Below are 23,692 nucleotides of genomic sequence, written 5' to 3'. Positions count from 1 at the left end.
TGTGTAGAATGCTTGCCTTACATGTTGCTGACTCTAACTTGACCCCCAGCACCCCATATGTTCGTCCAAGATACCTAGGAATAATCCCTGACCTCAAGCCAGGAGTAAGCCCTGAGCATCATTGGGTGTGGCCCAAACACATATAAAATAAATTTTAAAAACTAAATCAAACTCAATAAACTTATTTAAACATTATCTAGAGGCTAAGGAAATGGAGCCGAGGACTGGAGTATATGATTTGCACGCAGCAACCCTAGGATCAATTCCTGACACTTTACGGTACCCTGAGCAACCATCATGATGAAGAAGGCCCCAGACACTGCCAGGTATGTCCTCAAAATAAAGCCAAAAAATTGGAAATAAATTCTAAATATTATTTATTTATAGGCTGGGGACCTGGTAGAGAACATTTTTCATATGTGAGATCCTTGGTTCAACCTTGGTTAACACAAAAATCATTAATGACATACTTAAATGGGTGAATTTTATTTATGGCATGCAAATTATTTAACAAAGCTATAATGATTAAAAAAAACTATTCTTGTGAAATCTGTGTTGAAACAGAATACAAAAAATTCACTTAAATACTTCCTCTAGAAAATTACTCACTGAGGTATCTAAAGCAATTATGCAAAGGAAACAAAAATTGGTGGAGCTAGAGTTCAAGTATGTGCAATACTGTGCACTACCAGAGCTTCCAAAAGGGAAAATTCTTTTTTTGCTATTTGGGTCATACCCAGCGTGCACTCAGATGCTCAGTGGTGCTCAGGTGAACCATATGAGATGCTGGAAATCGAACCCGAGTCAGCCACAAACGCCCTACTTGCTGTGCTATTGCTCCAGCCCCCAAAAGGGAAAATTTTTGACATAAATTTATATCAGCATGAAAGCAAATTCCTTAAAACAGAAACTGTATGAAGATTAAATGTCAAAATATTCATCTTGGAAATTATTAGAGCAAGTTCAATTTTGTTCATTTTAAGATGATCACAATACTTTACTACATACATAAATATAAATTTTAAAAAAAATTGTGGTCAGAAATAGATTCATCTATTTGCTTGAGAGGGCACCAGAATTACGAGACTTGTTTGTTACTTCTTGTTACTGTTTTTGGCATATCGAATATGCCACAGGTAGTTTGCCAGGCTCTGCTATGCTGGCGGGATATTCTCGGAAGCTAGTTGGGCTCTCTGAGAGGAATGGAGGAACTGAACCTGGGTTGGCCGTGTGCAAGGCAAACACCCTACCCGCTGTGCTATCTCCAGTCCTGATCAAAAAAAGTTGTTGGGGCTGGAAAAGTAGTACAGAGGGCAGGGTGATTGTCTTGCATGTAGGATATTTGGGTTTGATCCCTGAGCACAGCTGAGTGTGGAGTTCATTCTGATACTGGCTTAAACTTTTTTTTGTGTGGGGCGAGGAAGAGTGTACACCCAGCTGTGCTCAGGGATCTATGCTGAGGGATCACCCCTGGCAGTGTTCAGAGGACCCTTATGTTGTGCTGGAGATAGGCTGGTTGCCTCCAAGCGTCTCATCTGGGCCAAATAAACTCTTTTTAAAACATCCACTATCTTCTAATTCTACCTTATGACACTCTAATTCTGAAATAGATACTTTTAGTTCTAATGCTTATTGTATGTAGAAATGTTTTTTGATGTTCCAATTTTGAGTGTACTCAAACACTCTTTACTTCAAAAATCTGTATTTTATAGTAAAATAACCTTCTTCTGTCCCATCACAATAAATACATTTCAAGTATTAATATATGTTGATAAATTAGCATATATTCCTTCTCTTACTGGAAGTGATATAAAAGTATTTAAGATAAAAAACAAATAGAACTGCACTTTTTATAAAACTAAGACATTCATATAAACACCAGACTCCAAATTATGCCTAAAAGCTGTCCCTATCAGTTTACATATGGCAGCTTTACATAGGGAAGAAAGTAGAGACATGAACCAAAGTCTAACTTTCCTTTGAAAAATTGCCTGATGTCTTACCAGGAGGAGTAAAGCTCAGGTATTTCTGCTTCACTGTGTTGGAGTCATAGAACTTTAAGACATCTAGCACAGCCTGAGGGTTCTTCTTTTGCTCTAGCTTGGTGATATTGGAGGTCTGTAATAATCGAGCCCATTGTTCTGGCATGCCCTAAAAAAGATATTCAGAAATTAGTTCTGTAAGTTGATCTATTAAAATCTGTCCAGAGATTCCTGGCTCTGTACTCAGGAATCACTTCTGGCAGTGCTTGGGGACCACATGGGGTACAAGGACTGATTGTAGGTTGGACACATACAAGGCAAACACCCTACCACAATCTGTGCTCTTTCTCCAGTCTCGAAGTCTGACATAATTCTAAAAGGCACTTTTCGGGGACAGAGTGATATAGTACAGCCTTGCACATGGCCCACCTGTGCTCAGTCCCAGCATCCCATGGTCCCTGGAGTCAGCAGGGGCCATTCCTAAGTGCAGAGACAGGAACAACCCCTGAACACCACCGAATGTGGCCCCAATGTACCCCCCCAATTTAAAAAGCCCATTTTCCAAATGTCTATTTTTCCTGAGGATATTTTGCATAATTATAACAGGCTCAAAGAACAAAGACAGATCCACAAGACATTTATAACAGAAAAGCACTCAGAAAGTATAGTTAAACAAGTGAATGGAGAAGTTAATTTCCAACAATATTGAAGGAACACGTTTGAAGGACACTATACACATACAACAGTAAATCAGTAAATTAGGCAAACTCACAGTGAATTCTCCAGTAACAGCATCAAACCCAACATGGATCGTGTGCTCAAAATCCGATGGAGGAGAAATTTCTGGTCGCTCTTTCTCTTTCTTCCTACTTCCTAGAAGGCATTAAAAAAAAAAAAAAGAAAAAGAGCCTATTTTAAAAAACACAGTATAAATTTTACGATCTCTACTGAAATACACCATTACATCTATCATTTTCCATTAGACTATGAGTAATCTCAGGTCAAGAACTTTATTTTTCTTTACATGTTCTTTAAATTTTTCTAGTATCTTGCATACTAAAGAAAATATTCACCAACTGACTATAATCATCTATTTTACTTTTTATACTTCTCAGAACTGACAACTTCACAGAATCTGAAAATACTTTTCTTCTTTTAATTTGTTCAGCATATAGTTATACATATGGTTGGAAAAGATGCTATATTCATATGTGAGTCTGATTACAAATGATTAGTCCAAAGCAGTCATTTAATTCAAGCCAGGTAGTAAGTTCCTTAAATATTTCTAGGGAACCAGGCTATTCTGAGGGGTGGATACCTAACCCAAGACAGTCTCTGCATCCTGAAAATCAATCTCTCACCAGTGAACAAAGTTATAAGAAATAAAGCCCAGGAACCACTGAGGACTCAATTTCCTAACAACAACAACAACAACAAAAACAAACTGAAAAAAGAAATAAATATGAATAGGTGCAAAAAGGGAAAAGACAAAACATATAACAACAGAGTTCCTGGTTTACACGGTCTATTGCCCAGCAATATTTTTCAATCTGGGTCACTGTCACTGTCATCCCATTGCTCATTGTTCAAGCAGGCACTAGTAACATCTCCATTGTGAGACTTATTGTTACTGTTTTTGGCATATCAATATGCACGGGTAGCTTGCCAGGCTCTGCCGCACGGGCTCGATACTCTCGGTAGCTTGCTGGGCTCTCCGAGAGGGGCAAAGGAATTGAACTCGGGTCGGCCGCGTGAAAGGCAAACGCCCAACCGCTGTGCTATCGCTCCAGCCCTTCAATCTGGGTATGTTAGAATTTAGAGACATGTATATTAAACTATGTTTGCCATATAGATTAAAAGTCTTTTGCGGGGGTGAGGGGAGGGAAGCACACCTGGCAATGTACAGGGTTTACTCCTAGCTCTGTGCTCAGGGGTTCATATGTGGTGCTGGGGACTGAACCCCAGTCAGCCATGTGCAAGGCAAAAGCCCTGTCCACTGTGCTATCACTCTAACCCCCAATATTTTTAAAAGAACAAGTGTGGGTTGGAGAGAGAATATACAGAGGTTACGTGCATGTCTTGTAAAATCCTGACCTCAGTTCAATTCGAGTATCCCAAGGCCCAAGCAGCACTCTATCTGTAGGTCCTAGCACTGAACTGGCAGACAGCAACACTTGGGAATGTCCCCCAATCGCCAAATGAAGTGAGAATGATCAAGCAGAATCTGAGATATACGGTGGTTAATGTAAAAGAGGACACCATCCTAAAAAAACTGTTTACTTTCATTTTTTTTAACATAGCACACACATATCTATACACAAATACTCCCAGTATTTTAATAATCTTAGTAGTAGGAGGAAAAGAATATTAAAAAGAGTATCTAAAAAAAGATACATGAGCACGTCTCAAATTGAAGAATGTACTGGCAGGAAACTGCCATATAAACAATACCACCATTCTATAACCTTCATGAAGTCTGGAATTAGAAGTACCAATAACTAAGCAACAAAACTCATAGGACATCTCTACACAGGATGTCCAGCAGGCAACAGTGTCCACTTGATAGAAACTAATGGACCAATTGTTTTATTGAAACAACTTAATAAAAACACAACCCATCAATATGGCAACAATTCATAACTTTCAAACTTCATTAGATATATAAAAGACGTAGCAAGGTAGCAACCTTCAATCAAAAGGCGTGGGTGCTTAAATCGTGTTTTATATTTTAAAAAAGCACTTAAAAGAACCTTAAGCACACTACTGTCTCATCCTTAGAGCCATCACTTTCCAAGCTACATGTGAGTTAAGGCTGAAGGCTAAGATAAAACCCTATTCTCTTTCAAAGGAAGACACTTTGGTCTATTCTACTCTAACAATCAGTTATTACCCCTTTGTACTTTTGACCTAGAATGGTTTCAAGCTGGTGAAAATAAACATTGAGGGCATTCTCTACCAATAAAGGCAGGTGTATAGGCTAGTATTAATCTTAGCATAAGATTAGTTCTAAGTCTAGCAAGTTTAGAACCAAAAACTAAATATGAATGTACATACATACACAACATAAATAGATGTGAAAATTGTACCGTTCAGCCTTTCTTTTATTTTTTTTCCAGCCTAACTTTCTGAAGAGAATATTTAAAAATAAGCCAAGACAATGATTGACTACAATTTTTACAATCAAAATTTCTGGACCTGCAAAGCTATTCTGACTTGGATTATAGTAAAATCCTCCTAATTGCCAAATTCAGTTTTGGACCTTCAACCTTTTTTCTATAGAGCTAGAAGCTTTTCCTATTTGAAAAAAAAAAAGAAATATGATCAAAAACTCCCCTTGTATAACAACATTCTATAATGGTTCCCCAGGAAATGGTAAAATCTGAGTTTTGTAGCATGAAACATAATGCCCTTAGTACCTGCTCCTTACCTACTTTTCCAACCTCTTCTACTGTATTTTCGTACATATTATCATGCCATTATTCTTGCTTTCTTTCAAATCATACTATATATATGTGATTATACATAGTCCCAATAATGTGCTATGAGGATCAGAGAAATAATACAAAGGGTAGGGATTTTTGCCTTGCATGCGGAAATCTCATATGGTCCCTAGAGCATCACCAGGAGTAATGTCTGAATGCAGAGCCAGGAGCATCTCTGGGTGTGGACCAAAAGGCCCTACTCTCTATACTTCCCTGCCAACAGAAGAAGGAGGGGGGAAAAGTCCAAAATAACAAGAAAAGAATGTGCTGTGTATGATTGTTCCTGTCTACTGAAATGATCTCTATTTTCTTTCTCTTTTATTTTTCTTGGTTTTTTTGGGTCACACCTGGTGATGCTCAAGGATTACTCCTAGTTTTGCACTCAGGAATTTCTCAGGGATCGAACTTAAGTTGGCTGCTTGCAAGTCAAATGCCCTACCCACTGTACCTACCCACTGTACCACTGCTCCGGCCCCAAATGATCTATTTTCTAAGCATGGGACATACCTGATGGCAGCTGTTTCACTTATCGTATAGTCTCTAGCTCTAATATATCTTTAAGATCCCTTTCCAGATAAGACCGATGTCTTATACATAATCCATATTATTATTTTTCATGATTGTGTTGTTATAAAGGAATTAGGGAGGAGCTAGAAATTGGATGGATCATCTTATACACCCCAATTTTACATATCATCCTACAAAATGTATCTGCCTAAGGATCCATGAGATCATCTTACAAACCCTTAGAATGGGTAGCATGAAACACAAGGCATGTGTGATCCCACTGGTCATCTCATAATCACCCCATGCCCTCATCTGCATACACAATCCAACTGGCTGTTCCAATCAGATGTCTCCTAGGGCACAGCCAATCAAATAGGAGAAGCAAAGAAAGGGAGGAGATATGTGTATAAACCCAGATCACTACATAGTGGGGTTCTGGGGTGAAAGACCAAGTAGTAGGAAGAAAGTAGAACATGTGATGAGGAAGAAGACAGAACTGGTAAGTGTGAGCAGATTCCAAACAGAGAGTACAGTGGCAAGGAGAAGAAGAAAAGCTAATGAGGTTGCTTTGCTTTTTCATGACATAGTCTGGTGGTTGGCAAGCTAATCTTTTTTGTTGTTTTGGGGGATACACACCTGGCCACGTTCAGAGCTTACTCCTGGTGTGGTTCCAGGGGAATCACATGTAGTGTCAGGATCGAATCCAGATTGGTCCTGTGCAGTCCCCTCAGCAGGCTAATCCACAAGCTTGTCAGTACCCACTCGAACAGTGGTAATTAGGGTTTAGAGTTTATGAGGAGAACCATGAGGGCAGAACCACCATTCTCTTTGTAGACACACAATGTGTACAATACATATTAACAGGTATGTGAAAAACATTTCTTCCATCAAGTTTCCACAAAAGATTTAATTTCTAATTTCATTAACAAAGTGTGATATTGCAGACAATCTGGCAATGTCTAGAGATATTTCTGGTTGTCACAACTGGATGAGATGTGCAACTAACATCTAGGGGGTGAAAACTAAGAATGACAACAAACAGCTTATAACATACATGGCAGATTCTTGCACACAAAGCATAATTTGCCCCCAAATGTCAATCAGTAATGAGGCTGGGAGACTAAACCCTGACCTAGATACATGTTTGTTTTTCTTTTCAGAAGATAAAAAGTGAATGCTATTACTCAAAATTATCAGAGAAACATATCTTTAATATTTGACTTCACAGATTTCAGAGATCACTGAAGACTCTAAATTAGCAGTGTTATAAGAGACATTGTTCTCATCAGTCACAAATATGATTAATGCTGTGCACTCACAAATTACGGTTTAAGTCTTAAAAAATTAAGAAAACAAGTATAGAAATTCTCAATACATAATAGGGTGAGCAACAACTTAAGCTTAATTCTTTTTTGGTATTAAAATGAACCTTCCTAATAATAATTCTACAAACAGGAATAATTTTCCTAGTTGTTTTTTACCCTCACCATAAATGATAAATACTGATTATGCTATAATTTTTTTTTTTTTTTTTGCTTTTTGGGTCACACCCGGCGATGCTCAGGGGTTACTCCTGGCTTTGCACTCAGGAATTACTCCTGGCGGTGCTTGGGGGACCATATGGGATGCCAGGGATCAAACCCGGGTCGGCCGCGTGCAAGGCAAATGCCCTACCCACTGTGCTATTGCTCCGGCCCCTTATGCTATAATTTTTCAAACTTTTTTTTGTGTGTTTTTGGGTCACACCCGGCGATGCACAGGGGTTACCCCTGGCTCTTCACTCAGGAATTACCCCTGGTGGTGCTCAGGGGACCATATGGGATGCTGGGATTAGAACCCAGGTCGGCCGCGTGCAAGGCAAATGCCCTACCTGCTGTGCTATCGCTCCAGCCCCTGCTATAATTTTTAAAAATACATATTAATGGACTCTGGAAACCACAGGAGCTACTTACCTTTTTCTGTGCCTGAGAATATAGAGATGATTTTATTCCTGGACGACTTTTTTTCCTCTGGAACGGAGGGCAAAGGTTTCAAACTGTGATTGGCTGACAAAGGATCTTTGCCTCCAGTGCTAAAAATGGTACTGCTCATTCGCACAGGAGGTGCTGGAGGTTTGTCTTCCAGTTCTCCGTTATCAGACATGATTCAAATTATGTATAGCCTGAAATAGATAAGCAAAAGGGCAGAGAAAATAATTGGGTTAAAAAGTAGCACAAGATAAAGGCTAAAGATTACAGTACAGGGGGAGGACACTTGCTTGCATGCAGCTGACCCAGGTCTAGCTGACCTTGGTACCCCATATGGTTCCCAGAGCTGTCAGGAGTGATATTTGAGTACAGAGCTAGGAATGAGCCCTGATCACCACCAGGTGTGGCCCAAAAGAAAAAACAGTAGTGCAGACAAGCACAATACAGTAACAATCATTTCCCCATTTGGGAATTCTAAAATATATTATCAAAATATGAAAACGTTAATAAGAATACCTGTAAATAATATAACATGCTGGTTAATAATAAAAATGATCATCCCAATGATGTTAACAAGTGGTTAGCTAAGAATTTGTACACACACACACCAGTAAGAATTGAGTTAAACATGGGGGCTGGAGCAATAGCACAGCAGGTAGGGCGTTTGCCTTGCACGCGGTCGGCCCGGGTTCGATTCCCAGCATCCCATATGGTCCCCTGAGCACCACCAGGAGTGATTCCTGAGTGCATGAGCCAGGAGTAACCCCTGTGCATCGCCAGGTGTGACCCAAAAAGAAAAAAAAAAAAAAGAATTGAGTTAAACAGATACCTAATCTTACTCTACATCTTAAAGCTTTTGATCTCCTTGATAAGTCACTAGCACTCTATCTTTTATATACCATAATAAAAGGTATATATTTTCAAACTGCACAGAGGAAGAATGTAAAAAGGCAAAAGAGGAAAAAAAAAATTCTGGGGGGGTAGGTAGGTAAAGGTGCAAAAAAAACCCTTTCCCCCTACTTGTGTGGAAGTAAGACTGCCCACAGTGAAACTGAACTGGTGGTCAAAGGAAGAAATGCAGACTGAGGAATGTGGCTCAGTGACAGTCTATGCCCAAAACATGTGTCAGGTCCTGGCTACAATCCCTGGCAGGGCAGAAAGAGAGAGAGAAGAAATGGGGATGGGATCTAAGAAGTGGTATAAACAACATAGAGTTAAGATGTGAGAAGTCTCTTTCATAGTGAAAACAAAAGAATTCAAAGCTACTAACATTTCTTAATCTCAGTCTCTGTAGAAGTAATTATATTACTATATTATATCTTTCTTAGCAATGACTCACAACTGTGCATCACTAATTGTTATTTCAGGTGTCTTTCTTGGCCCAAACTTCAAGACATTAGCAGACAAGATTACTACTACCACCAACGCACAACTCTGCTATCTACCATATCCTGTCACATTTAGCAGAGATTTTTGCATATATTAGACGAGTATGCCCTAAATTGGTTGATACAGGCTCCATCACCATTGCAACTGAGAGATGCTTTCTACTTTGTTTGCTCAAAGAAAGTATACTTCCAGGAGGTCACAGAGATAAGGGCATTAGGCCAAATGAGTTTGGGGATCTCCATTAAATATTTATTGGTTTCTAGTACCATACCCTAGATCACCTGCCATCATTTCACTAATAAACTACCATGCATAGACAAAGATTTGGAAAGATTCAGACTTTTCTCCTAGCAACCATAAAGTTATAACCTTTGGGGGCTGGAGCGATAGCACAGCGGGTAGGGCGTTTGCCTTGCACGCGGCCAACCCGGGTTCGAATCCCAGCATCCCATATGGTCCCCTGAGCACCACCAGGGGTGATTTCTGAGTGCATGAGCCAGGAGTGACCCCTGTGCCCTGTGCATTGCTGGGTGTGACCTAAAAAGCAAAAAAAAAAAAAAAGTTATAACCTTTGTCTCAATCCATATCCATAGTGGTGTAATTTTTTTTTTAATTGAGACTATGGACATTATCAAATGCCTAAAAAGGACAAAATGAGAAAAGATAAGACTGTATACATCTTTTTTTGTTTGTTTGTTTTTTGGGGTCACACCCAGCGATGCACAGAGGTTACTCCTAGCTTTGCATTCAGAAATTACTTCTGGCGGTGCTCAGGGGGACAATATGGGATATGCTGGGAATTGAACCGGGTTAGCCGCGTGCAAGGCAAATGCCCTACCCACTATACTATAGCTCCAGCCCTAAGACTGTAGCACTGTAGTCCTGTTGTCCATTGATTTGCTTGAATGTGCACCAGTAATATATCCACTGTGAGACTTGTTACTATTTTTGGCATATCGAATACGCCACAGGTAGCTTGCCAGGCTCTGCCATGTGGCTGGGATACTCTCCGTAGCTTGCTGGGCTCTCTGAGAGGGACAGAGGAATCGAACCTGGGTCAGCCATGTGCAAGGCTACCCTACCCGTTGTGCTATCACTCCATACATCTTATATCTTAATCAAAAACCATATATAAACAAGTCATGTAAGTAAAAAACACGGATTTATTTATCTATGTTCAGTTTCACCAACACTTTCCTCCAAATCTATTCAAACACTTTTTGCTACTTTTCAGTGAAAAACAAGTAGGCGAACAAAAAGCATGCCCCAAACACACTGTACTCTTTTAACAGGCCCATTGTTCAATTGTGACACAACTCAAACACAAACAATTCTTCAATTGTCTACTGAAGGAGACTAGGAGAAGCTAATTATACAAATGAAAAAGGGAGTGGTATTTGGGATCAGTGAGTTCAACTAGTAGAAATTACTAAATTTATTAAAATCTGTGGTCCTTTAAATATAAACTAGGAAAAATATAATTTTCAAAGCACAATCTTATTTATATTTTACATATAAAAACAAACCTTAGATCGTCAGTACCATACACATGTAATAATATAGCACTATTTGTATTATAATACATTTCCAACAATCTCTCACTAAGACTACGAAGTGGCCTTCCCCATCCTTCCAAAATAAATGGAAACAAAGCATCAAGTGCCTTGAACAAAAACACCAATAAGATCTCAAATCAACTAAATGAAGACTATACACAGTAAATGAAAAGCTCATAAATCACAAGAAACGCATTTACTTGGTGGAAAAGACTATCAAAAGCAGAATCAGAAAGAAGGGAGTAAGGGGGTAAGAGAGATAGAAAATACAATCACAAACTTGTAAAGAAAGAAAAATGCTGCCTCCAACTTAAAAACCTGGGTAATATACTAAGTGTTTAAAAATGCATAGATAAGCTAGTTAATATCAAAGGAATGTTTCCACAGAGCCCCAAGGCAAAGTGAAACTCCAAGTGAGCAAGCAATTTACTTCTCCAGTTATTCCAGAGAGAGTCAGCTAAAATCACTAGAGCCCTTAAGCTTTCACTTCAGTAATTCTTGGCCACACCACATGGGACTCAGAGGCTACTTCCAACCAGGTCTGTGCTTGCGGGATGTTCCTGGCAGCACTTGGGACATTCCTGGGTACAGAGCACAGGAATACAAGCAAAGCCTTTGCTTATTAGCCACCAAATTCATCTCTCCAGCTGTGCTTCCACTTTGGTAACTGTCACAGGATATTGGTGATATTGAAAAAAAATTTAATTGAAAAATCTAACAGGAAGTCTCTCCACCATAAACACTATAAACTGAAGGCTATAATCTACATAAAAGTAAAACTGGGTGCCAGAGAGAATACAGAAGTTAAGACATCTGTCTTGCACCAAATATGGTTCTCTGAACATCATCAGGAGTGATCCCTAAGCACAGAGCCAGGAGTAAGCCCTGAGTACTATTAGGTGTGGCCCCAAAAGCAAAAAATAAAAATTAAAGTTAAAAAAAAAAAAAAAGGATTTAAGAAGCCAGAGTATGGGATTGGTGTTATAATAGTGACTATAATAAACCATCATGATCAACTTTGCAAACCACCGTGTTTATATCAGATATAGGGGGAACCTATTTCATGTAAACTCCAAAATTTATCAGCACAGATTTTCTTTACAAGTTTTATTGAAGACAGGTAAGGCATAATTATTACCATAATGAGATCAAATATAAAATTTAATGAAATTTTAAAAAGGGGGTGGAGCAAGAGTACAGTGGATAGAGTGCTTGCTTTGCATGCTGCCTACCTGGGTTCTATGCCCCAGCAACCCATATGGTCTCACAATCTGGGTTCAATCTCCAGCACCCCATATGGTATCACGAATCCGACCAGTAGTGATCCCTAAGCGCAGAGCCCAAGATCAAGTCCTGGGAATCAATTCGTGTAGGTCCTCCCCCCTCCACTCCGCCCCACAAAAAAAACCCTAAAAACAGAGAGGATTTAAATAGAAATTTCCTTTAAAAAGAAAAAGCGTAAACAGGAATAAAGGCCCTTTGGAAAGCAACATTTTTTTTAAAAAAAGTATTTTAACCTGGCCGTCAGAGGGGAGGAAAAGTTCAAGCCTTCAAGAAACTCAAACTAGGAAATGTGTGTGTGGTTTGATTAATCCCATCTCTTAGTCTGTAAGAAATCCCAAATCCCAGACTGGCTGGGGTGTGGCCTGGGGAGAGAGCACTGTCTGCAAAAGCCAGGATCCTTCGCACAGCATGTTCCTCTGAGCACCCAACAGACCAATCTGGAAAACTCTGAGCAGTGGTCCAAAACAAACACACTGCAAAGGCTGACTGTGGCTCTGCTGGAGCACTCTTCAAAACAGAAAGCCCCCAACTTGGATTCGATCCTTCACATCCCATACAGTAGGCCCCAAGCATCACCAGGACTAATTCCTAGCACAGAACTTTACTCACAGGAGTAAGCCCTGACTATTGCTGTGTGTGCCCCACTCTCACGCACCCCCCTCCAACCCTAAAACTTCCTTTTGCAGATGTTAACTATAACATTGCCAGTTTCTTGGCTAAGCATTTTTTGAACATAATTGTATCAATGATTTTAAATCAGGAGAGAGGAATATTAACAAAGTGATACTGTATAGCATAAAATCTTATACATGGGAGAAAAATTGCCAATGATCTTTGCCAATCTAATATTTTAAATTTAGGTATGCCTGAATATAAAATAATTTATTATTTTCAAATCCAGTATGTTTAAAACTTTTTTCAAATACTAGTATTACTTGGATGCAGTCTGACAGAGGCATTATTTTGAATTCAACATGCCATTTCCGTTCCTTTTGCCATTTAAAAATACTATACAATACTATGATATCTATATTTTGGTAATACAGGCAGGGCCATTCATTGAGTAATGGGAACTTAAATGTGTATGTTATATATTTTTAGCATAATAAAATATTAATAATGTTAATAATATTAATGTTTACTATTTAACCTTGTTTGTTACCAGAAGTTTCTCATCAATATACAATATTAACAATTCCATAAGACATAAAACTATTGGGACTGGAGTGATAGCACAGTGGGTAGGGTGTTTGCCTTGCATGCGGCAGACCCAGGTTCAATTCCCAGCATCCCATATGGGGTCCCCTGAGCATTGCCAGGAGTAATTCCTGAGTGCAGAGCCAGGAGTAACCCCTGTGCATCACCAGGTGTGACCCAAAAAGCAAAAAAAAGACAGAAAGCTATTTAAGGCAATATATTACAATACAAAAAATGCTATTAACATTTAGCGAACTATCATTTTTCTCTATCAAGTTTAATAAAGCTCCAAAATATTTTTTAAAGTTTAAAGAGAGAAACAGAAAGCCTTTTAGTAAGGAAACAATTTCAAGGGGCTAAAAAGTAAGTACAGGGTTTAAGGCACTTGCCTTGAATGTTGCTGGCATTGGTTTGATCCCTGGCACCACATTTTCCTAAAGATGTCTGTATACGTGTGTACATGAACAAATGTGCAGTTATACAGAAATGTGTGCACACTTTTAGCAGATGACTGGCATGTTGAGTTTAATGAAGCACCACCACAGATGTATATATATATATATATGTATATGTGTGTGCATGTATATATATGTATATGTATGTATATATATATATATTTAAAGTCACTTATTGGATTGGAACAATAGCACAGCAGGTAGGGCGTTTGTCTTGCATGCGGCCGAGCCGGGTTTGATTCCCAGCATCCCATACGGTCCCCCGAACACTGCCAGGAGTAATTCCTGAGTTCATGAGTCAGAATAACCCGTGCTTCACCGGGTATGACCCAAAAAGCAAAAAAAAAAAAGCCACTTATTTTTTGCTTTTGTTTTTTGGGTTATTTCTGCTTTTGTTTTGTGGTCACATCCAGCAATGCTCAGGGCTTACTACTGGCTCTGCACTCAGTAATCATTCTTGGCAGTGCTTTGACAGACCATATGGGATGCCAAGGATTGAATCTGGGGTTGGTGGCATGCAGGCTAGTGCCTTACCTAGCGTACATTCTCTCTGGCCCTTATTTCTGCTTTTGAAAAAATTATTTTGCTCTTTTTCCCATTCTATAATTTTGTTATAAAAAGAATTACTTTCTGAATACATAAACAAAATTTTCTTTAAGATCTAAGCATTGAAAAAAAAATCTAAGCATTGCTTTAGTCATGTCCCAAGATACTGATGTATAATATCTTTTTGGCTTTAGGGGGCTTGTTTTTAATATTTTAATTGACTTGCATGAATTACAAAGTTATCCATAATTGGGTTTCAGGCTTACAATGTTCCAACATCAACCAGTGTCCACTTCCTGGTTGTCCATTTCAGTGTCCATTTCACCAGTGTCCACTTCCCTCCATCACTATCTCCAGTTTCCCTCCTGTTCCTTGGTCTGCCTCAACGGCAGGCATTTTTTCCTTTTTAGGCACCAGGCTTATAATACCATTACTGACAAGGTATCATAAATATCACTTTTACCATCTTTCAGCACCTAGTCCTGGTCCAGAGTGACCTCTTCTCCCTATCACTATTGTGTGGTCCCTCTGACCAATCCCGGCCTCTACTCCAATCCCACCATCCTTGGCCAGTGGCAAGCTTTCTACTAAGAATCAGTTCTCCTGCTCTCCTGCCCCAATAAAAGACTCCCATTAAAAACTAATCTCCCTGGGGCTGGAGAGATAGCACAGCGGGTAGAGCATTTGCCTTGCATGCGGCCGACCCGGGTTCAAATCCCAGCATCCCATATGGTCCCCTGAGCACAGCCAGGGGTGACACAAAAAGCAAAAAAATAAAAATAAAAACTCGTCTCCCCCCTGCCCCTCCCCAGTAAAAAAAAAAAAAAAAACTTTGGGCAATACAATTTTTTGTGATTTGTTTCATATATGCTGTGTCCTCAGTATGTGAAGTTTAATATAAAGCTAATACCATTAAATGCTGGGGAGGGGGAAGTTAAGAACTGTCTGAATGTACTGTTTTTTTTTGGGGGGTGGGGGTTGTGTATGTTGTTTTTGAGGTGGAGCCACACCTGGCAGTATTCAGGGCTTATTCCTGGCTTATCACTAAGTGATCACTCTGGTTGGTGTTTGGTGGATCATATGGAATGCCACAGATGACCAAACCCAGGTTGGCCATGTGCAAGGCAAGCATCTTATGCTCATTCCGGCAGAATAACACCTCTTAAAAACTGTTTTATGAACCAAAAGATTTTCAGTTAGCAGCATTGATGTTAAATAGTTGTGAGCATAAAGCAGCCTTTCAAAGTTTAATCCAGTGACAGAGCAGGAGTTAAAGTGCTTACTTTGCATGCTGCTGACCCCTATTAAATCCCCAGTAGCACACATGGGTCTCCAGAATACCGCCAGGAGTAAGTCCTGATCATTGCCCCAAAACAAAAATAGTCATAATAGCACAGCTATAAAAGCACTGTCAACTCTGTCTTGGATTAGGTTATATATCAGTAACATCTATTCCAAATCTCAATGGTATTAAATTTTAGCTTTACTCTTTATGGTGGTTTTTTGGGAGGGAACTGGGGGTGGGCCACACACAACAATATTCAGGGCTTACTCCTGGCTCTGCACTCAGGAATCATACCTGGCAGTGCTCAGGAGACCATAAGGGATGCAAGGGACCCAGGTCAGCGAGCAATGAAACACCAACACTCCAGCTTAAGGTGGTATATAGATATAGGCTGCAACTTTTTTTTAATAATGTAGAAGTACTACTATTTATTCAGCCATTGATTAAGCTGATTGAATTGAGCATGAACTCCACATTTTTTTATTCTATTCTGAATGTTAAATTTATTGTTGTTATTATTCCCCACCCCTCTTATTTTGATTCACCGTGAGATACAGTTACAAAGCTTTCATGTTTGAGCTTCCGTCATATAATCATCAAACACCCATCCCTTCACCAATGCACCCTTTCCACCACCAAAATCCCCAGTACTCCCTCCCAGCCCCCACCTTGTTCCAATCCTTCCCCTGCTTGTGTGGCAGACGGTTTCCCCCATACTCTCTCTCTACTTTGGTTACATTCGATATTTCAACACCAGTCTCACCACCACTCAAACCTGCCAAAAAGGCAATGTTAGACAATTTGTTTTGCATTGCTTGTTCCAGGGAGCTTTAGTTTTATAGTTTCTGGGTCTTGGCCATTGATGAGATTACATGGCACCAGGGGCAGTTTGTGGGTGTGACTGCCAAGCTTCTGGAAAACTGGGGACCTGGGGGGAGGAGGCCCAGTCCGGATCCAAGCAGGTTTGGACATCTCAGTCACAGGTTCCCGCATATCTGGGTTTTCCTGCAGGTCCGCTCCCTGGTGAGGTTCATCCTGTTTTGGGTGAGGCTTGTCCGAGCACATGGAGAGTGGCCTTGGGCATGGTGGTTGGTGGCTGAGTTCTGGAGGTTTTCGGCTGCTGGGGTTCTGCTTGGGGCAGGGAGAGAAACCCAACCCGTCCCCCTCCGAGGTGCCTGGGTAAAGACAGCCTGGTACAGGGTCAGGACATCCTGTGGCGCTCTCTTCTGGGAGCTTTGGTTTATAGTCTCTGGGTCTTGGCCATTGATGAGATTACATGGTGCCAGGGGCAGTTTGTGGGTGCAACTGCCAAGCTACTGAAAAACTGGGGACCTGGGTGGAGGAGGCCAAGTCCTGATCCAAGCGAGCCTGCGACTCTCAGTCATGGGTTCCCAACTATCTCTGTGCTACAGGCCCTAACTGCATCTTTTGATCTCTTTCGAGATTTATGATTCTCTGAAATAAGGCCAATAAGTGAGCTTATAGAGCTGAGCCAGAGGTGTTTCTGGGTGTGTCTCCCACATACCTAACTTTTGGCCATTTATTTCTTAGTAAACTTGGCCCCACGTTGTTAGGGTCTGGCCAAAAGCACAGCAGCAATTTTGGGGTATCTAGAAGTCTGAAGGCATCACCAAGCTGCTGATGCACTCGCCCCACAGGTATAGGTTTACCTGCTGGTGGAACCATACCCCCCCTACAACTATCTTAAACTTAACAAGTCACCTCCAAAATGGAAAACAGAGTGGAAGGGGGCCACGTAAAATTTTTTTTTTCTTAATAATGTAGGAGCAGGAGTACTGCTATTTGTTCAGCCATCGATTAAGCTGATTGAATTGGGCGTGAATTCCACAGGCCATGTAAATTCTTAACTGTTTCTGCCCATCCCATACTTCCCCACCTTTCAATGATTCCAGAAAATCTGAAACAGAAGGCAATCAAGAAATGTCTGCTGAATGAATGCATACTTCTAATAACTCAGAATGATTTGTGAGAGTCTGTGACTTGGTAAATGAGCTAAAGGACAGAACTTTCTCACATAGAAAGTGGATAAGCAGTGGAGCAGAGCCATGAAGATGAGATTGCCGTGTGCAGTTACTGAACGGGCTGCTCCACTAGCTGGCTACTTTTTTTTGGTTCTAAATCAGGGCAAGCCGTGTTCCATGGCAGACAACTTCTGGCATAACTCCCATTATTTGAAATGGATTCTGGATAAACAAGGTCTGTTGAAGGAATGAAAAAAGGACTTAAAATTTCTCTCCAAAGTATAATACTGGACTTTACCTTCAGGCATTAGACTGAACATCTTAAAACAGATTATTGCCACTACTACAGTCTTTTTCTAAAGATTCTCGGTCAGTCTCAGAATAATGGAGCTCCTGTGTTAATGAATCCTACAAGTATGTTTTTGGAAAAAATGTTTTAATTGAATCAGTGAGTTATAAAGATACAAAGAGTTTTATGATTGAGTTTCAAGCATATATTGTTGCAACATAAATCCCTTCACCAGTACCCAACTACTGTCCACCAATGTCCCATTTCCTTCCCACCCCTCAGCCTGCCTCAGTGGCAGGCACATTTTCTCCTCCCCTAGTGTCCCAGTGTTACCGTCCCTAACTTATTCCCCGCAGCCCTGCCACAGTGCCAAGCTTCCCCCTGAAGACCAGTTCTTCCTTTCTATTACCAATTAGACATTTGATATTCCCCTATGACATTTCTTTATATCCCACATGAGAGGATCAATGAATCTGTTCCTCTCCCTCTGACTGATTTCACTCAACATGGGTAATCTCCAGATCCATCCATGTGGCAGCAAATCATATGACTTTTCTTATGGCTGAATAATATTCCACTGGTATCTGTACCATAGTTTCTTTATCCAATTTGTGAAAAACCCAAAAACCTCTGTTCCTAGGCATTTAGGTTTTTCCCATTTTTTTTTTTTTTTTGCTCTTTTTGCTACAATGAACATAGGCATGCAAATGTTTTTTCTGCATTGTGCTTCTGGGTCTGGGGTGTATATTACAGGATTGGAATTGCTGGGTTATATGACAGTGCATCCAAAGCAGAGGAATTTGGAGTAATCGCAAATACAAGATTAATTTCAGCTGCTACTTCTGTACTAAAAACTAGATTTTCATGTCTTTCTAAAGAAATTTCCTTATGGGATAAACCATACATAGAATATAAGTTCGTTTAGAACTATTTTGTTTGTTTGTTTTTATTTGAAGGAGGGGCACAGCCAGTGGTGCTCAGGTCTTATTCCTGGCTCTGGACTCAGGAATCACTAAGGGGAAACCACACAGGATGCTGGGGACTGAACCCAGATCGGCAGTGTGCAAGGCAAGTGCCCTACCCACAGTACTGTCTCTCCCAGCCCCAAGAACTGTATTTTTGGACAGGGATGGATGTGGATCAGCTGAAAGGGCTGAATATGCATGACTTAAATACATGAGGTCCTCGATTCAATCCCTGGCATCAAAATGTGAGGAAAGGGTTTTTTTTTTTTTTTTTTTTTTTTTGCTTTTTGGGTCATACCCAGCAGTGCTCAGGGGTGACTCTTGGCTTTGCACTCAGGAATTACTCCTGGCAGTGTTTGGGGAACCATATGGGATGCCAGGGATCAAACCCAGGTCAGCTGCGTGCAAGGCAAACGCCCTACCTGCTATACTATCGCTCCAGCCTGGAAAGCTTTATTTTTAAGGGTAAGAGCCCATATCCAGTGGTGCTCAGGGCTTACTCCCAGCTCTGTGCTCAGGCATCACTCCTGGTGGAACCTGAACCATACATGGTGCCAGGAGTCAAACCAGAGTCAGCATCTTCCTGCAGTACTCTCTGGCCCAGGTTCCCTTTTCTCCCTCCTTTAATCCCAACAAGACTGAACTGCTAACAACAGCAATCATGCCCTACTTATCAGTGTACTCCAAACATATGTGCTCAACAAAGTTTACTAAAATGAACCAAGATCAGATGTGTAAGTAGTTACACTGGAACATATTCTAAAGATGATATGCATTTTCAAGATACCTTAAAAATGGATTTTCAGAGATTGGGGAGATAATGCAGGTGTTAGGGCACAAACTTTGAATGCACCTGACTGGTTTGACCTCCAGTACTACCTAGTCTCCTGAGCCTTGCCAGGGTAGCCCTGACAGAACCTGATACTGCAGGGTTCAAGCAGCACTAACACTGAGCTACCTGCCAACCAGCCAAGTATTGACAGGAGTGGCCCCTGGGGCCCTGTAATAAAAAAGATAAATTATCTTCGATGCAATATAATAACATTGCTTGGAAGAGCCCCCCAAATTGGATTTTGATAAAATATTAGTAATTACATCAGTAATATGAAAAAAATACAGCATTAAATTAAGATATTTTGAGGGTACGAAGTGTTACTGTAAACAAGTTAGCCCTGCCTGAATGGGAATTTGCTCTAAAGTCATCCTCTGAGGTTTTTTTTACATCCTTTTTACCTTATGAAATATATATTCACCAACGAGTGGCCTTATTAGACATATATTGCTACACAAATATAAAATAATTAAGTTTAGTTTCTTAGTCGCACTGACTTTTTTTTTTTTTTTTGCTTTTGGGTCACACCTGGCTCTGCACAGGGGTTACTCCTGGCTCTGCACTCAGGAATTATCCCTGGCGGTGCTCAGGGGACCATATGGGATGCTGGGAATCGAACCCGAGTCGGTCGAGTGCAAGGCAAACGCCCTACCCGCTGTGCTATCACTCCAGCCCCCGCATTGACTCTTTCACGTGCTCAACAGTCACAAGTAGTTAGTGTCTACCATACTAGAGAGCAAAGACAAAGACCATTTTCATCATTGCAATCAGTTTCAAATGGTTGGCACTGTTCTAACCCTTTCTACACAACTGCTCATACTGGGAAAGGAAGGTGGTCACTCTGAAATACAAATATCTAGGCCTCTAAAAATGAAACTAGAGGCCAGGGAGAATGGCGTCACGGCTGTGCCTGACCCTGGCACCACATGCTCCGGCCAGTACTGTTGGGTAAGGCCCTGAAGAATGTCCCTGGGCACTGCATCCTCGGGACCTAGTATTCAACCAGTTGGCCCAGTTAAAAATACTGGGAATGGTTCTGAACCCCCCAATCAAACAAATAGGAGAACTGAGTGTAGGGACAGGTATTCAAGGCTAAGATGGGTGATAAGGAAAATCTGTGTTAGCAACTCCCATCACAGCAAACCTACTCAAAAATTGATTAATCAACAGAGAAACTGAGTTAAAATCCTGACAACTTCGACAAAAGGTACAGAAAGAGGGTAACCCAACAGATTGGAGACAGAAAGACAACTTTGCCAAGAAACAGACACAAAACTCAGCTCCTTGCCAACACTGACATGCCCACTCTGTCACGAGGCAGAACTGAGGCCCAGATTTCTGTCAAACCCACCTAAGCACACTCAGGTCAGGTAAACAGCAACCCAATGGTTGCTGAGCACTGAGAACCTTGAATAGTTTAGTCACAATGGCCTGATGCTCATAGACTCAACTCACAAGTACCCCACCTCACAGATTCTCACTACCTCAAACCTCTGGCTGCCAGCCAGGCTCATTCAAACATAGGTCTCTGGCTCCGAGGAGACACAAAATGGGAGAGACGAGGGGACTTACACCAATGGATCAAAACAACCAACTGGAAAAAACTAAAACAGTACAGCTATGAAAGCTGGAAGAAAACTTCAAAGTACTTCCAGAGTGATTTCCAAGCACAGAGCAGGAGTAAGCCCTGAGCATAGCCAGTAATGGGACAAAACCCCACAAAAAAACTATAATATAGTCAGTCAGGGTAACCAGGGGTGGGGGTTGGGGGGTGGGAGGTGGGGGGTGAGTTCCCCGCTGCCCCAAGGACCCAGCCTCGGCAGCCGAAAACCTCCATGCTCACAGCCATTCTCCCATGAGTGAATGTATTCCTGACTGCGCAGCTGCCATCTCATACCTAACACCAGTAATATTACAAAAGCAATGCACCACATTTGATGGGGTTTAATGTAGAAGGCAACCAATATTAGAGGGAAGTGTATTTTTAAAGATATATATGTATATGGGCTGGAGCGATAGCACAGTGGTAGGGCGTACACCTTTCACGTGGATGATCCGTGTTTGATTCCTCCGCCCCTCTCGGAGAGCCCGGCAAGCTACCGAGAGTATTGAGCCCGTACGGCAGAGCCTGGCAAGCTACCAGTGGTGTATTGGATGTGCCAAAAACAGTAACAAATAAGTCTCACAATTGAGAGACGTTACTGGTGCCCGTTCGAACAAATCGATGAGCAATGGGAAGACAGTGATATATGTATATATGTATAAGCACATAAGGCTCAACCTTTAACAACATATTAGTAATCTCTTATAGAAGGACTTAATCCCCCCATCTTATTTTTTTTAATTGAACCACCATGAGCTACACTTTAAAAGCTTTCATGTTTTGAGTTTCAGTCATACAATGATCTAACACCCATCCCTCCACCAGTGTACATTTTCCACTATGAATGTTCCCAGTATCCCTATCCTTCCCCAGCCCATCCCTCCCCCTGCCTCTATGGCAAACAGTTTTCCTCTTTCTCTCTATTTATGGGCATTATGGTTAGCAATAACGAGAGGCCGTCATGTTTGGTCCTTTATAGGACCACATCTCCCATCCCAAGCATCATTGACTTAGTAGTCCCTTCTCTATCCCAGCTGCCTTCTCCCCCAGCTTATGAGACAGGCTTCCAACTATGGAGCAATCTTCCTGGCCCTTGTCTCTACTGTCCTTGGGTGTTAGTCTCATATTGTTATTTTATATTCCACAAATGGGTGCAGTCATTCTGTCTGTCCCTCTCTTTCTGACTCATTTCACTTTAGCAATATGCTTTCCATGACCATCCACATATGAGTATATTTCATGACTTCATCTTTCCTAGCAACTGCATAGTATTCCATTGTGTAAATGTACCAAAGTTTCTTTAACCAGTCATCTGTTTTTGGGCACTTGGGTTGTTTCCAGATTCTGGCTATTGTGAACAGTGCTGCAATGAACATACAGGTACAGATGTCATTTCTTTCTTGCACACTTGGGATATATTTCCAGAAGTGGTATTGCTGGGTCACATGGAAATTCAATTTCTAGGTTTTTAAGGAATGCACATATTGTTTTCCAAAAAGGCTGGACCAGTCAGCATTTCCACCAACAATGAAAGAACTCCCTTTCTCCCTACATCTGCACCAGCATTGATTGTTCTTGTTCTTTTTGATGTGTGCCAGTCTCTGTGGTGTGAGATGGTACCTCGTTGTTCTGATTTGCATCTCCCTGATGATTAGTGATGTAGAGCATTTTTTCATGGTTTTTTTTTTTTTTTTGCTTTTTGGGTCACACCCAGCGATGCTTAGGGGTTACTCCTGGCTTTGCACTCAGGAATTTCTCCTGGTGGTGCTTGGGGAACCATATGGGATGCCGGGGATCGAACCCGGGTCGGCCACATGCAAGGCAAATGCCCTACCCGCTGTGCTATCACTCCGGCCCCTCATGTGCCTTTTGGACATTTGGAAATACATCTTCACATACTTTCCTCTTAGAAACCTTTTTAGAATAATTTTTTTTAGCAGATTATTTGTAACAAGCAACACAAAATAAATTATTTTGGTTCTTCTTTGGGGCAGGTGTTGGGATTTGGGATAGAAACATCCGAAATATGGTGGTGGGAAGGTGCAATAGTGGTGAGATTGGTGTTCAAATATTAAACGTAATCAAATACTGTGAACTACTTTCTAAATATAAAATTAAAAAAATATATAGGATGAAACCAAAGACAAGAACACAAGGAAGTTTCTATTATCTAGCAAAGTCAATCCCCCTTTCGTGTTTTTGTAAAAATTGTATCTTCTCTTCCTGTTACACCCACCACTAGTGGTATTTCTGATGCAATGACACATGCTCTTTGAAGGTAATAAGAACAGTTCTTTTCCTTTCTTTTTAGAATATAGAAAACAGAACAAAACCGGGGGCTGGAGCGATAGCACAACGGGTAGGGTGTTTT

General features: G+C 40.9%; 1 protein-coding gene across 2 annotated transcripts in view; it reads right to left on the bottom strand.

Annotated features, from left to right (window-relative positions):
* Positions 1-23,692, bottom strand: part of PAK2 (p21 (RAC1) activated kinase 2) — a 78,626-nt gene that overhangs the window by 29,803 nt on the left and 25,131 nt on the right. For both annotated transcript variants that reach the window (XM_055124929.1, XM_055124930.1), the window contains exons 2-4: positions 7,924-8,132; positions 2,755-2,855; positions 2,004-2,151 (exon numbers count right to left, since the gene is read on the bottom strand). In XM_055124929.1, coding sequence (XP_054980904.1) covers positions 2,004-2,151; positions 2,755-2,855; positions 7,924-8,113 — 439 coding nt within the window. In that variant the 5' untranslated portion in view covers positions 8,114-8,132. The remainder of the gene's footprint in view (positions 1-2,003; positions 2,152-2,754; positions 2,856-7,923; positions 8,133-23,692) is intronic.

This window comes from Sorex araneus, chromosome 2 (genome assembly GCF_027595985.1).
Source record: "Sorex araneus isolate mSorAra2 chromosome 2, mSorAra2.pri, whole genome shotgun sequence".
Taxonomy (NCBI): domain Eukaryota; kingdom Metazoa; phylum Chordata; class Mammalia; order Eulipotyphla; family Soricidae; genus Sorex; species Sorex araneus.
The sequence above is the reverse complement of the archived record's forward strand: the minus strand, read 5'-3'. Positions and strand labels throughout refer to the sequence as shown.